Genomic DNA, 15,714 nt, shown 5'->3' on the forward strand with positions numbered 1-15,714 from the left:
TCAGGAGAGAAATGTCTGTACCATGATGTGTTCTTGGAGCAGCAGACCCCACTTAGGCATTTAAAAACAAAACAAAACAATCCTACCACACATTTGAAAATAAAAAGCTTTGAGGATTTTTCTAAGCTGTCCTGTTTTCTCTCTACAGTTTTTTGTTCTGTTATACCGCACAGTTTTTCAGTTGAAAGCTACCACTCGGATAAAGTATCGAACACTTGGCCTGAATTTTTATTTTCAGTGTTTTTTTTAAAAAAAAAAGAGTCCACAACCAGTACCAAAGCCCTGCAGTCCCATCACCTGGTCTGTGAATCAAGATGACTGTTCATCCTTCTATTCACTATTGAAAGCCAAGCTGCTGATAACTTAAACACTAGAGTAGTGCCAGTTGCCAGGAAACAGTCCTATGTTTCCTTATTTCTTTAACTGGTGAAATGTTTCCTTATTCTGGGAAAATATACCCGACCTAGTCCACTTTAAAAAAAAACGGTTCCTTTTTGTAGGATGAGGATAAAGGAAAAAAATTTACATGCTGTGAACGTGTTCATATCTCTAGATATGTGTATATCATTTTTGCTTTTAGTCCACATTAAAAAAAAAAAAGTTACTACAGAAAAGGAGAGACAAAGGATGAGTTACTGTGTCCTTACAATACCCAAATAACATGTCTGTACTCGAGTACTAACAGATGCAATGTGTTGTGATGAAACATAATGCACCACTATTGTAAGCACTACTTGAAATGCATATTCCTTCGATTCTGCTTCTCCCACAGCACCTCTGTCTCTGTAAACAGGACAGCAGGAGACCACTAAAATGTCATCTTCATATTAATAGTATTGTCTCTGAAAGCTCCAGACCAACTCCAGGAAAATGAATCCTACCCTTCATGTTTGACTATTTGACACACTTGTTTGTTCTCCCATCCTTCACCCCACTGCTCCCTATCTGAGTTTCAAATTACAGTTATAATCATTGAGGGAGGAAAAAAAAGATCTCTAGAAGACAGCTGCCTTATATTGAAATGCATTTTAGAGTTCTAGGTATTCTATAAAAAGAACAGGAGTACTTGTGGCACCTTAGAGACTAACAAATTTATTAGTCTCTAAGGTGCCACAAGTACTCCTGTTCTTTTTGCGGATACAGACTAACACAGCTGCTACTCTGAAACTAGGTATTCTATGTCGCTGTCAAACTTGGTGCAGCCTGAAGCCTTCATCTCTCTCTACCCCCCTCTCACCTCCTTCCCCCCCCAGCAGGCAAACAAACAGAATCCCTTCCTTACAGAGCAGAAATCAAACTTCAGCATGGGACACAATGTTTAAAAAAAATCTGTTCTACCCATGGCTCTTATTCCAAAGGGATAATTAATAAACCGATTTATCAACTATACAGAGGAATCCCTTCATCCCCCACTGAAATGCAACCCCTTGTGGAGAGACTGTAGCAACTACAAAAAGAACAGGAGTACTTGTGGCACCTTAGAGACTAACAAATTTATTAGAGCATAAGCTTTCGTGGACTACAACCCACTTCTTCGGATGCATATAGAGTGAAACATATATTGAGGAGATATATATACACACATACAGAGAGCATGAACAGGTGGGAGTTGTCTTACCAACTCTGAGAGGCCAATTAAGTAAGAGGGAACAAAAACTTTTGAAGTGATAATCAAGATAGCCCAGTACAGACAGTTTGATAAGAAGTGTGAGAATACTTACAAGGGGAGATAGATTCAATGTTTGTAATGGCTCAGCCATTCCCAGTCCTTATTCAATCCTGAGTTGATTGTATCTAGTTTGCATATCAATTCCAGCATATGTTTCACTCTATATGCATCCGAAGAAGTGGGCTGTAGTCCACGAAAGCTTATGCTCTAATACATTTGTTAGTCTCTAAGGTGCCACAAGTACTCCTGTTCTTTTTGCGGATACAGACTAACACGGCTGCTGCTCTGAAACCTGTAGCAACTACAGTTTAGGATGAGTGAATTTTCTTCAGCTAAAAGTTCAAGGAAAAACAAGGAGTTGAAATGTGGCCCAGATATCAAAAAAACAAACAAAAAAAACCCCAACCAGATGTCCTTAGTCTTTTTTGCCGGGGTGGGGGGAGAGGGGGGCTTTAATGACCTCAAGTGGTTAGGACTTCTGTTTCAATATCTTTAGAATAAGACAGCAGTCACCTCCCTAATGCCATCACCTTGTGGGAACGGTGCCACCTGCTGGAGTTCTAAAGTTCATTCCTTCCGCTTCTGTGTGCTCCTTCATTCTTCCATCAAAGTACTGACCTGGTATGACCCTGCTTTAAGATATGTGATCACAGCATACTGTGGGTGCATGAGGTGTTTAGTTTAATTTGGATTAAGTTTCCTGGGTGTCCCCATGTAAATAAGCCCAAAGAATTTTGTTTCTTTAAGTAGGGCTTAAAACGATGCAACATTGAGGTTTGGGCACTGGGCTCCATTGGAATGGGGAATAATGCAATGCTGTCACTTTCATAACAATTAGACTTTAGACTGTGGCATTGGAAGAAATGCATTAAGGGAAAGTGAATGAATTCTAGGATTTTGGATCATGGACTAGCAAAGAGGTTTGAAATGCAACCTAAATATCTGCATAAATTCCTCCAAAAAACCCAATAACACCCTCTGCACTTTCTGAAGTATTGGTGTGTATTTGCCCCTTGATCTCCCCACATAAAAATCCTAAGGATTAAATTCATGTTGCATTTATTTGCTTGAAAGTGTCTTTAAAAAAGACACATCTGTCCAGAAGTCTGGTGCTATGTTTATTTTATTCTTTCAAAAGAACACCCTGGCTAGTAGGGCTATGGCACTGCAGTGGTGCTCTGTGGCGGAAAGTTCTCCTGATCCATGTTAAATTGGATATGTTTTCAACTTTATTACCAGAGTGAGTTTTAGGTAGTTTTATGGAGGGGCCAGTTTTAAGAGCATCCCGCAAACACCCATTTAGACATTGAAAAATGGGAGCAGTGGGAGCTACAAGGTGCTGAGTACTCCTGAAAATCTGGCCTATAGCATCTTCTCTACCTCTTAGGCTGGATGAAATTCTCTGGTCCAAACCCCTTCTCTCACATGCATCTCCACACCCAGGTAGTCAGTCTTTCACAATTAGTAACTTTCTTATTGACCTCTAGGATGTCAGCATATTAAAAAAAAAAAGTGTATGATAAGCTTCTGTCGTCTCCTGTACCCAAGTTGGCATCTGATCTAGAGCCTGAGATGCACCTTTGAGTAAATGCCCATTTGTCTTATTGCTTGTTTTTGTTTTTTGTTTTTTTGTTTTTGTATTTCCATGAATATCAGTATTTCCTTTCATGTATTGAGTAAGCCTTTGCAGAGTCCTCTGCAAATTAGCAGGATATACTAACTTTCACTTCCAATGTGCCTCATAGGGGAGCTCCAAGAGAAATTGTTTCTTTCCTATGCTATCATTCTCCTTCTCTCCACCCACTGGGAGAAGGAACCTATTGGTGGTGACAGAACACTTTATCTCACTTTGTCCAAGCAATTACTCTTGCAAGATACAACATCCTAAACGTTTTCTACTAGGATGGGTCTGAATCTTTTCCAAACACTTAAGAGACAGGAAAAATACCTCTGGTCCATTCCTGCACTTCACATGATGGGGATAAATTTCTCACAAAATGAGGTGATAGAACTCCCTGCACTTCCTTATCAGTGGGACCATAGTATGCTCAGAACCAAACCTGCTTTGGCCTAGGCACAGTCAGTCTTATCTGTATAAACAACCTATAACTATTTTCTTCCTGTGAGAAATTAAATATACATAATGGTGTGTTGCACTCACCCCCTAGGTGGTGAGAACTTGATAAAGGAATAAACTTCATTTAAAGCATAAAATTAATTCCATTGCACCAAAAGACACAACTCAATGGAATATCTAACTCTTCACGGTCTTGGTTAAATGAAGATGCACCATCTCAACAGTCCATCCCCATGTAGCCAAACTAAATAATCTAGAGAACAGTGCAGAAATGTTAACTGCATAAAACTGTTTCACAAACATTTTAATCTGAGGCCACTTAACCTTGATTTCTAAGCACTAATCTTCAGCTTTTCCATGCTTTATAATCCTATTGTGGTCATTATTCCAGTATTTAGTTTGTATCAGCAGTGAGTTTTCCATTTTAATGACTTTTATGGTTTGTGAGGGTTGGAATAGTGGGGCATGGATCCACTGGCACTGCACACTTTATGCAAAATGTGCACTGTCGCCAGAAGTACTTTCAAAACTATGTAAATTATACCTACAAATTTACAGAAGCCCTCTTGACATTCCAGTTTGAGTTCTTTCCCACCGGGGGAAAAAAAAGCCCTCCACAGTCTATGGCCATTGTGTATATGGGGGTCTTATAATAAGGAAAACACACGGCAGACATACCAGCATATCTTACAGACACCTCTGTCTTCTCCTTTCCACTCTTCTAGAAGGAAAAGTTCCAAAGATGTCTAGTATGTTACTGAATTATATTTCAGAGGAGACTGAGCTCTGAGAGTTAAATGGAAATATTTGTGCATATCTCCTCTTCACTTGTCTTTATCACTCCTGAAGTGTTTGTCCCTATCTGGCTGTCTCCTCTTCGCTTTCATCTGTCTTTTTCCTACACGGTATCTCCTGTCTTCCCACAGGACTATGAGAGTAAATTGCAGGCCTTGCAGAAGCAGGTTGAGACGCGATCCCTAGCTGCTGAGACGACAGAAGAGGAAGAGGAAGAGGAGGAAGGTGAGTTTGAGACTGGAAACAATTCTGGCTGTTTCCAAATTTTTGGTGCAAAGGAAAGTGTGCTACAGAGACATTTGCCATAAGATGGAAAACTAACTTTGGAACTTGTGAAAAAGTGATGGCCTCTTAAAGAGCAAATTTGACAAAATTTGACACATAGACTGAAATTCTGTGTCCACAGAAGAGGTTCTGAATGAGCATTGAACAAAGGAACTGGACCAGAACCCTCAAATTCACTTAAGCCACCCAACAGCCATTGGATGGGAATGAGCTTTGGTTGGTGAGGGCTTCATATTCTGGTGCCAGTCCACAGAGCTCTCGTGTCCTAAACAAAGATGATATTCACGTATTTGAGCTAGGATTCTCTAATCTGTGGGCTGGTCTACGCTACTGCTTAAGTCAATCTAATTTACATTGCTCAGGGGTGTGAAAGACCTCTCTTGAGTGACGTAAGTTGCATCGACCTAAACGCTGTCCACACCAGTGCTATGTCAGCGAGAGACGCTCTCCCACTGACACAGCTTCTGCCTCTTGCAGAGGTGGAGTAATTATGCCAACAGGAGAGCGCTTTCCCATTGGCATAGCACTTCTTCACCAGACATGCTAAGCAGCATGCTAATGTAGCATTGTAGAGTAGATTTGCCCTGTGTAAGAATTCCTGATTGGGTCTAGTGTAAGTGAGGAGAGCATCTTATGCTGCTAACTCCTCTCTGTGCTACAGACCACCCAGGCAGAGAGGAGTGATTCTACAGATGTAGCGCTTAACTAGCTTCTCCCTGGATATTTGCTTTCTCTTTATTAGCGTTTTAGCCTTCTGGATTTCTACAAATAAAGTAACCAGAACTTAGATTTTGTTTTGGTCTAGCTACTCCAAATGCTTTACAGACTAAGCTTCCAGTGCTTGGAATGGAAGATCAGAACTAGTTACCCAATGAGCAATGAGTACAACCTATCTCCTTTCCATGCTATCTTTTCAGTGACAACGTTAAGAATTTTACAAGAAAATGAAGAGCAGTAAATAACCTGGAGGGGAGGGATAGTTCAGTGGTTTGAGCATTGGCCTGCTAAACCCAGGGTTGTGAGTTAAATCCTTGAGGGGGCCATTTAGGGATCTGGGGCAAAATCAGTACTTGGTCCTGCTAGTGAAGGCAGGGGGCTGGACTCGACCTTACAAGGTCCCTTCCAGTTCTAGGAGATAGGATATCTCCATTAATTTATATTAAAAAACCTCTGAATGGGTGTGTTGGAGGGAAAACCATTACTTTTGACTAAGCTGTTTCCTTGCTTTCCTCAGTGCCCTGGACTCAGCATGAATATGAACTGGCCCAGTGGGCATTCAGGAAATGGAAGTTTCACCAGTTCACTTCATTAAGGGATCAGCTCTGGGGCAATGCAGTCTATCTGAAAGAGGCCAATGCAATCAGCGTGGAATTAAAGAAGAAGGTAAGATTGTACGCACCACCAAACTCCTAGATGTCTGTGTTCAGATCCTGCTTCCATGTATTATACTTATTTTTTTTGCCTTTAACCCAGCATACCTCTTGGTTCTTATTTTGGTATGTGAAGTGCTTTGAGGCTTGATTGCCATGATTAAAATTCCATACTGAATTTGTATTTCTTTCAACTCCTCTACATTGTCTCCCCAGCTCCCATTCTGGTTATCCTCTAATCCTGTGTTAGAGATAAGATCCCTTTTTCTTTTCCATTTTAACTCCATGTTGGGTCATTCATCTTATCAAAAAGTGAAGGCTAGATCTAGATGCCCATCATGGCAGTATTATATGCTGCTGTTAGACTACCAGGCTGTTCCTTAAATCTTTTGATCTTCAAATTGGTGCTGTTCTCAGAGATAAAAATCAAGTGGTTTCTTCCTTTCGTTTAGGTGGGTCCCAGTCTCATTTTAATGAGGCTTTTTGGGAGTGTTCCTGCTACTAGAGTTAAATAGAAGCCCTCCTGTGCCTTATTTCTATGAATATATTTGTTTTTCTCCATTCAGGTGCAGTTTCAGTTTGTCCTGCTGACCAACACGCTCTATTCCCCTCTACCCCCTGAGCTGCTGCCCAATGAGACAGAGAAAACTCGGAACAACAGACCTTTCCCTCGGACAGTAGTGGCTGTGGAAGTCCAGGATCTGAAGAATGGAGCAACGCATTACTGGTCCCTGGAGAAACTCAAGTAGGGTCTAGTTCAAAATTACAAAGATTTTTTTTTTCTTAAGGTCTCTCTAGACTTGTCCCAGTTCATCTCACTGCCTTAATATTTATGCTTCCTCCACTTGTCTGGTACTCATTTATTCTCTTCTGCTTCACATAACCCTACCACTGATCAACAGAATTAAAAGGTAAAACTTCAGTAATGGAAATCTACCATTAGAAAAACTTCCCCAATTTTAACATTCTCACGTCTGAGGCGGTGGTTTTGATCATTCTTGTGCAATATGCACAAGCTATGCCAAGGTTTCCTACTCGTTTGTGAGACTATGGATTCTTCATCAATTTATTTTTGCACTTCTAGAGTATAATCCAAGGATTTTGAAACATAAACCTTAAATAATCCTGTGTGTGCTTGTGGTCTATAGTGGGATCACTTCACCAGGTACTGAAATGCAGCCACTTTTTGAGTGGAATGTGACAGCTGTTCAATAGTGCACACCAACACAATACATTGGTTCAGTGCAGAAAGTAAAGAATGTGCCTAATTGAAACTGCAGGAGGAATTAGGGGAGGCAGAATGTAATGATTGAAGCTTGAGATTGACCAGAGCCTTGGGGCTTAACCTATTCTTACGAAAAGAGCCATGGGATATTTATTGACCTTGATTGGCATGTGTTCTGCATTTCTTCCAAAGGATGGCATCTCCCACAGCACAGTGACCCCTAACATTGTATTAGAGCATTAGTACAGTAGAGATGAACTGGCCCCTTACCTCTTTGTCCCCGTCCCCCCACTTCCCCCTTGCCTGTTTTAGGATGATACTTTATTCTGTCCCTGTAGTATGCATGCTCCTTTAGAAAAATTACCACAGCATCTCTGTACTAATGTCCTCATTCATCATATTATAGAAGCAGATTCTTATAGTTTATTTTTCTTGTCATTAATTTTTTGGGGGACTTTTTGCTGTGTAGGCAGAGATTGGAGCTGATGCGGGAGATGTATGACAGGGCTGGAGAAATGGCGTCCAATGCCCAGGATGAGAATGAGAGCACAATGACTGGTAGTGACCCCTTCTACGATCGATTCCATTGGTTCAAACTGGTTGGTAGGTACGTGATGACAATTCTATCTCCTGGCACATTCATCTGCTCGTTGCTGGGAGAAAGCTGTGACTTTGAATAGAGTTTTAGGCTGTGTAGTCATATCAGCCATGTATGTGGGGTCTCAGGATTGATGATCCAACTTCTGGATCTTATTGATTGTCTTACATCACCAAAACACTGGTAAGAAGCAGGAAATGCTGCCTAACACTTTCTTGATACAGATTTAACTTTTCCAGAGGGTAAGTGTTTGAATTCACCCTTAATCAGACTTAAGATTTATTTCTAAAAGGAAGGGATTGGAGTAACTAGTTAAGTGTTGTCTGAAGTCATCGGACTAGTGCTGTGGGAGAGACTGAAGACTTATGGAAATACCAAGGGAAAACTGGTCCAGAGCTTGAGGGCTTTGTGTGGCTGTGACATTAAAGCAGTTTTGTTGTCCTTTTCTGGAAAGATTAAACACCTAGTGAGAGGAGACCTTCGAGATCCATTAATAGTGTCTGATGCTGAGCCACTCCTTTCTTTTAAAAGTGCCTTGTGATGGATATACAGATTGTAGATATGCTAAGTGAGCTAATAAGAACACTGTAAATAACATACATGATTAGCCTTGTTTGTCTTCATGTTTCCTTTGCTTTTTGCTCAGTCCAAGGATTCCGTCTTTCCCTAACTATGTCCGCAATCCCCTTCCTCCCATCTCATCCCAATCCAGATGGTCTAAAGCTTTTGCTTGCTGTTATGGTGGGCTCTGTGCTGACTGCAGCAGTATGATCTGTTATGAAGCATTCCTCTCTCCCCTCGCTGTGTTAATCAAAGTGTTCCGTTAACTGATATCTAGCTCCCCCATTTTCCATGGCTGCGTGAATGAGCGCCTTGCTGACCGCACGCCCTCCCCCACTTTCTCCACGGCTGACTCCGACATAACCGAACTGGCCGATGAGCAGCAGGATGAGATGGAAGACTTTGATGATGAGGCCTTTGTGGATGATACTGGCTCCGACGCTGGAACCGAGGAGGGATCCGACCTCTTCAATGATGGGCACGACCCGTTTTACGACCGGTCCCCTTGGTTCATTTTAGTGGGAAGGTTGGTGAGGTTACTGTGAGAATAGCCAAAAGGGACCAGCTCTTGCCATAGGCAGCAGAGACTTTGCCTTTCAGAATGGAGAACGTTAATCAAGCCAATCCATGAACAGCCATATCTAGAAATGAGACTTGTCAGACCTACTCAGGCAGTCTGTCAGTTTTAAAAATTATAATGCAAATCTTCCACATTAAAGGGCCCAAGGAGTCCTTGAGAATACAAGCTTTACCCATCATAACATAAAACCAATTCCTTTTCCCTTGCCTGTAGTAATTAGGGTGGTGTTTACCTGGACACTATACTCGACTTGCAGAGTTTACGGTAGTATTGCTCTGACTCTTCTGTTCTCTAAAGGAGCATTCTGGCGAATATGAAGGAAACTGTAAAATCTAATCTAATAAATTCCCCTTTGGGAAAACTCATTTAACATCCTCTTTGTGACTGGGGTAGAATGGGAGGAAAATTGAAGGTTTGAAAAATAGCTCATCCCAAGGTTCCTGTCTGGACTAGGGGAAGTAGTTGGAATTTTAAAACATCTCAGTTAACTGTTTAACATGGTTTTTAAATACCACAAACCATGTTGTGTAGATGGCGTTTCACACCTTTAAAACATGTTAGCTAGTTTTCTGCATGTTTTAAAGGTGTTAAACCCTGTCTACTCTATATGCTATGTGGCTTTTAAAACAGGTAAGCAGCTGACATGTTTTTAGATCATCTATTTTAGTAGTCTAGATATGCTCTAGAGAATCTAAGACTCTCATGTAGACACAGCCACATACAGCATGTTACACGGATACTTGTGTTTTGATCACAAAAAGTGTTCACAAATAATTTCTCTGAAATATCCAGTAGGCAGGTTAGCCCAATTTTACTGATGGGGAAATTGAGACAGGGTTGTTGAGTGACTTGATTAGGCTATAGGGAGAATTCATAAGTGATTGGAATTGTGATTGGAGCTCAGAAGTTCTTAACCCCCCATCCTGAAGAATAAAAACTTTTGGTTCTTAAAGATGCAAAGAAGCAGAAAATTTCTCTGTTTCCTGAGAAATATTGTATCCTACCCCTCAACACCTGAAAGTCACATTTGAAAGCACAACTATTTCAGGTTAATCTAACACACAGATTTGTCAATTTTGGTGTGGAGTTTTGTTAATTGTCCTGCATGTGCAGTAACTGCTTGCACTAGCAGGAACCACGCTTCACAATAGTGCCAGCATGCTGAGTGTATTATGCTATTGTGTATATTCATTCAGTGTGTGGAGTGCTTGGGAAAAAGTTGAACTATTCATTTTCATTTCACAGTCCTAATGTCCAGACTCCACAGGAAGCACTATATACAGGTTGAGCAAATGCCGTGTATACAAAGAACACTTGTGCTTCTTTGCAGTTAGGTAACTTATACTCTATGCCAAATATAAAGAGAATCCAGATCTTTCTTTTTTTTTATTCTGATCTCATATAAATTGCCTCTATTATACAACTCCACTTTTGATCATACAGAATTTTAATGAAATTGAATTAATAGTTTCATGGGTTTCCATCTGTCCTCTGACTGCAATTGAATTTGAAGCTATCCCCCAACTATAGATTTAGTTTTATCAGTTTGTGTAACCTTATGCTGGTTGTAACAGCAGTAACCTGCTGCTGTTCTTTGACTAGAATATGGCTGGGGGTTGTATATCACCAGATTTCAACTGATTTCCATTCCTTAGTATTTTCCAGCATGTATCCTATTTTGTAAACTTTGCATATGGACAAGTAACTAGGCAGATATTGTCTCCAACAGTGGTGATTGCTTGATACAGATTGAGACAAAACCCCATAGTACACTTAATTAGCTGTGCATTGCTGTGTAAAAGGGACACAATGGGACAGAGTAGCATTCCTACCTGACCTCAACAGTGATGAATTTATGTCCTGAAAGGGAGAGTTAAGATACTGAGGTTTAGTCATGCAATTACCCAGCCCTTCTTAAAATCAAACTACAATATTTTATACCGTGCATTGTCTGCCTTCTATCTGAAGTGTAGGTTTTTCTTTTTCAAAGAGCTGGTCCCTTTAGCTATCTCTTCTGGCATGCTGGGATGTTAAGTCTGACTATTTAATGGGGTGAAATATCAAAACATTTGGTATATTTTGAGGGAGGCGGAAGAGGGTTATGCTGTATTTTCTTCAAATTCTGAATTGATATTGTGTATATTTAAAGAGGAAAATTCCATGATCATTCTGAGTTCTGTTGTTTTTATGTTTGGTAAAAATTTCTGTTTGTAAAATTTCATTTCTAGTTTTGTTGTGAATATGCCATTTTACCTCACCAATCTTTCTGCTAATACAGTTCCCCCTCTTTCAGTCTGCTGGGCTAAAGTGCAGGAAGATACTTGAAGATGGGATGATTGGGGGAGAGTGGGACAATTCTGCAATGTGTGAGGGAGAGGTGAAAGATAACCTTAACCTTGCATCCACTTCCAGCTTGGCCTACTCCTGTGGTGTAACAGGTGGAGGAAGGTGGTATTGCTGGATAAAGACAGCTTTTCTCTGTACAGCCACAGCCGCCAATGTGCCATTGCTGTCCATGCCACACAGGATCCAGCATTTCCTACATCAGATGGGCACCCTAAACGATTCTTTGTATACATAATTACTTTCCCGGATTTAAAACAGTTACCCACAGCTGGTAACTAGACAGAAGGAAGTGGAAGACAAAAGCCATATATTTATTTTTTTGTCTTCTGGGGTTGTCATTTTATCAAGGTGACTCTCAAATTGCAGCTGACCATCTAAAGCTGAATGCATTTGGTATTTTATCTGTTGGATCATAACTTCAAAATCAGGGTCACGTGTAAATATATTTTCATTTGCCATCTTGGGATAGACTGTTTTGGTAGCCCTAGCTTTAGAGGAGGAAGGCCTTTTGTAGAGATTGTCCCTTACTGTATATACACACAGATATGAGGCTAGCTAGATTCCTGCCTGGTGGAGAGAGGAGAACGGGATGTGTGTGTCTGTTTTCCCTGGACTTAATGTTTTTTAAACTGCGTGTATTATTGGTGCTGATGGTAATGTTATACCTCCCTGAACTCCTACCCTGGTCCAGTCAGTGTAAAGTATTTGAGTTCATTAGTGTTTTCTTTGGCTTCTTTTCCTTCAAATTAGCACTACCTGAAAATTTTGGGTTTAAAGTCAACATTATTTTCTAAACAATTTTTTTCTTTTTCTGACTTAAGTTTTAATCTCCCCTCCTCATCCTGTTTTATCAGTAGGGCCCTACCAAATTAGTGGCCATGAAAACGCATCATGGACTATGAAATCTGCTCTCCCCTTTCCCCCTCTTCCCCCCACCTCCTGAAATCTGGTCTTTTGTGTGCTTCTACCCTATACGATACAGATTTCACGGGGGAGACTAGGTTTCTGAAGCTGGGAGTCCTGACCCAAAAGGGAGTTGCAAGGTTATTTTAGGGGGGGTCACGGTATTGCCACCCGTACTTCTGCACTGCCTTCAGAGCTGGGCGGCCAGAGAGCAGTGGCTGTTGGCTGGGCGCCCAGCTCTGAAGGCAGCGCAGAAGTCAGGGTGGCAGTACCACACCATGCCACCCTGACTTCCGTGCTGCTGCCTTTAGAGCTGGGTGGCTGGAGAGTGGTGGCTGCTGACTGAGGGCCCTGCTCTGCAGGCAGCAGCACTGAAGTAAGGGTGACAATCCCATACCATGCCATCCTTCTGTGCTGCTGCTGGCGGCAGCTCTGCCTTCAGAGCTGGGCTTCTGGCCAGCAGCTGCCGCTCTCCAGCTGCCCAGCTCTGAAGGCAGCACCACCACCAGCAGTAGCACAGAAGTAAGGATAGCTGTACAACACCCTCCCTACAGTAACCTTGCGACCCCACTCCCCCAACTCCTTTTTTGGTCAGGACCCCTACAATTACAACACTGTGAAATTTCAGATTTAAATAGCTGAAATAATGAAATTTACGATTTTAAAAAAAATCCTAAGACCATGAAATTGACCAAAATGGAGTTGAATTTGGTAGGGCCCTATTTATCAATGTTTACCTCACTTTGGAGCAGACTGAAAAGGAAGTAGATCCTAATTTTATTTATTCATGTGCTGAGTTGTGGTTGTTTTTGTTGTATATTATTTCTCCATATCTTTTTTTTTTGCTCTTGCAGCTTTATTAATCCTTCTCTTCTGTACTGCATTTTGTCATCGCTTTATTTTAGCAGAATTATTTTAGTCCTTTTAGTTTGTAATTGACAAATGCCTACCCCTCTCCTCATTTAAAAAAAAAAAAAAAAAAAAAACTTGTTGAGGAGGTGAGGCCCAGGGAGGAATGGCCTCTTATTTTCTGTAACTTGGGTTCTTGACTATGGGTCACAAGGCACTGAGTTCACATCTCTGTTTTCATCTGTTTTCCTGTGTCTGGTGAACACCATGTACGTCTGAAATTGTACTGGATATAAAGACCAAGGGGAAAACTGAGTATGTGAAAGGAAATCCAGCTAAAAACGTGGTCAGTGCTCTAGTATAACTCACTGTCAGCTCAGCTAGAACCATCTGAATGAAACAGTTATCATGTAGACTTCTAGTTAATAAATTATAAGGAAATTGTAGCTGGGAGTATTACATACCCTCCCTGCATTCTTCCATTGAATTCTGAAACCTCTCCTAATACTATCTTTCTCAACTCATTAAAACCCCTTATCCTGCCTTCCTTGTTGAGAACTATCCATAGACTGATCTTTTAGGCTTCTCTGCATTTAGATACTTACTTTGATTGGGGGTACTCTTTCCACACTTAAACTTGCCATTTTAAGAGACCTTTACAATGTTAAGTTCTGCCATTTAAAAGAAAAAAATGAGCTTTCTAATATAACTGAAAGTATAAAGCGTACTTTGTTTAACGTATAATTTGAAAGTTGTGAACAATAAATTCGTCAAACTACTAATCCAAAATAAGAGAGAGAGAGAGACACACACACACACACACACCCTACTTGGTGTTAAAATTTTCAGTTCTAATACGTATTGTAATATTTTCCAGTACTGGCCCAAAACGCTGCATTCTCTCTGTTGTAAGCTGCAGTGTTTTGGACTGTTGCTCTAGAATTTCATGGTGGTTTGTTATATGGGAGTGGGAAATTTAATATATTCCAAACTACTCATCTGTAGAGAATACTGTCGCTCCCCTTCTTAGAAGCCTGAAAGATGGTTTATAATTGGGGAATTTTGATAATTACTTCACATATATAGTGTATTATAAAATATGCATAGAGGAGAGAAAATGCTTAGTCAAAAATCTGTTTTAAATGCTTGTCTGCATTCAAGTTAAACATTTGTTAGATTGCTAAACAGTCACTTTCCTTTTGTCATCTCTAATTATCTTTAAACTACAATCACAGGATGGAAAGTTCCTAATGATGCTTTGTCTGCAGTAGAGCCTCTTGAGTTTTTAATGTCTTTCTAACAATGCTGTTTACAACTGTATTGCATCAAGTCATCTTTCATAAGCCAGCCATCTTAAATGTCTCCTCTATATACTTTATAACTCACTAATGTAGGCGTGTTGGCTCCAGTCAGCTCTGGTTTAAAGTGTCTCTATGTTCACACAGTTTAGCTTGAAAATGCTACAGGAGCTCTGTAAGGGCAATGTGAAAATAGCAGTCCACAGTACTAGATAATGTGTTATAGCAGAACTGCAGACACTAGGCTGTATGAAGGCGTTTGTGTCCTGTCAACCAATCAAATACAAAGTGCTCTCTACAAGCGGTGTTCTGATGTTGTTTTTCACTCCTGTTACCAGGGCATTCGTATACCTGAGCAATCTACTATACCCAGTGCCCCTTATCCACAGAGTGGCAGTTGTCAGTGAGAAGGGGGAGGTTCGAGGATTTCTGCGCGTGGCAGTGCAAGCAATAGCAGGTAAGATACTCTGGGAGTGCTCTTGCAGTTCAAGCCTGAGTGGTTTTTTGAACAGCTGTATTTAAAAAAAAAAAAGGGGGGGGAGGGGCTGGCTTCAAAATGTTGGCTTTTTTGCTGCATTCAGTTGTGGACCAGCTTTAAGGTCTGGTACTTGCAAGCCTCCCAGGACACTTACTCTGTCACATTAGAAAACCAGGGTTGTATTTTTTCCAGTGAGATAAAGCATTTGGCTAAGGCCGACTAGCTAATTTGATCAGTTAATTTGCAGAAAATGTATCATCTCTCTTTTAGAGGTTTTGAAATGTTCACTGTCTACCACTCTGAGATTTTTATGTGGTAACTAAGACAACCCGAGGTGTAGAGATTGGGGGTGCGGGGAGGAAATACATATTTCAAAACACTTTTTAAAAAATGCCTTTCCTCTACAGTATGGCATAAACATAAGTGATGGTGCATGTGACTGTGTGTGAGAGTATAAAGGCTTGAATGGCACTATTTTTGGATGACCCACAGAACTTGCTTGTGACTCTAACGTCTTGAATCTCATGTGCTTGTCCCAAATAAACACCCATGAAACCTTTACTTCATTACGTACCATATATTCATCCTGACTTTTCAGTCTTTCCTGTCTTTATAACTCACATACAAAGTGCTCTACCATCTTTATATTATATTCTCCTCTCTATGGGTACAGGCACCTC

The 15,714-nt window shown here is 40.7% G+C and overlaps 1 protein-coding gene across 18 annotated transcripts in view; it reads left to right on the top strand.

Moving 5' to 3' along the window:
* The window catches only part of KIF1B (kinesin family member 1B), a 142,325-nt gene that overhangs the window by 88,058 nt on the left and 38,553 nt on the right, over window positions 1-15,714 (top strand). For 12 of the 18 annotated variants that reach the window (XM_065575443.1, XM_008167245.4, XM_065575446.1 and 9 more), the window contains 6 exons: window positions 4,673-4,766; window positions 6,061-6,209; window positions 6,763-6,941; window positions 7,891-8,028; window positions 8,858-9,106; window positions 14,895-15,013. In XM_065575443.1, coding sequence (XP_065431515.1) covers window positions 4,673-4,766; window positions 6,061-6,209; window positions 6,763-6,941; window positions 7,891-8,028; window positions 8,858-9,106; window positions 14,895-15,013 — 928 coding nt within the window. The remainder of the gene's footprint in view (window positions 1-4,672; window positions 4,767-6,060; window positions 6,210-6,762; window positions 6,942-7,890; window positions 8,029-8,857; window positions 9,107-14,894; window positions 15,014-15,714) is intronic. The other 6 variants (XM_008167254.4, XM_065575450.1, XM_008167251.4 and 3 more) reach the window with 1 other exon arrangement.

The sequence above is a fragment of the Chrysemys picta genome, chromosome 21, assembly GCF_011386835.1.
Source record: "Chrysemys picta bellii isolate R12L10 chromosome 21, ASM1138683v2, whole genome shotgun sequence".
Lineage (NCBI taxonomy): Eukaryota > Metazoa > Chordata > Testudines > Emydidae > Chrysemys > Chrysemys picta.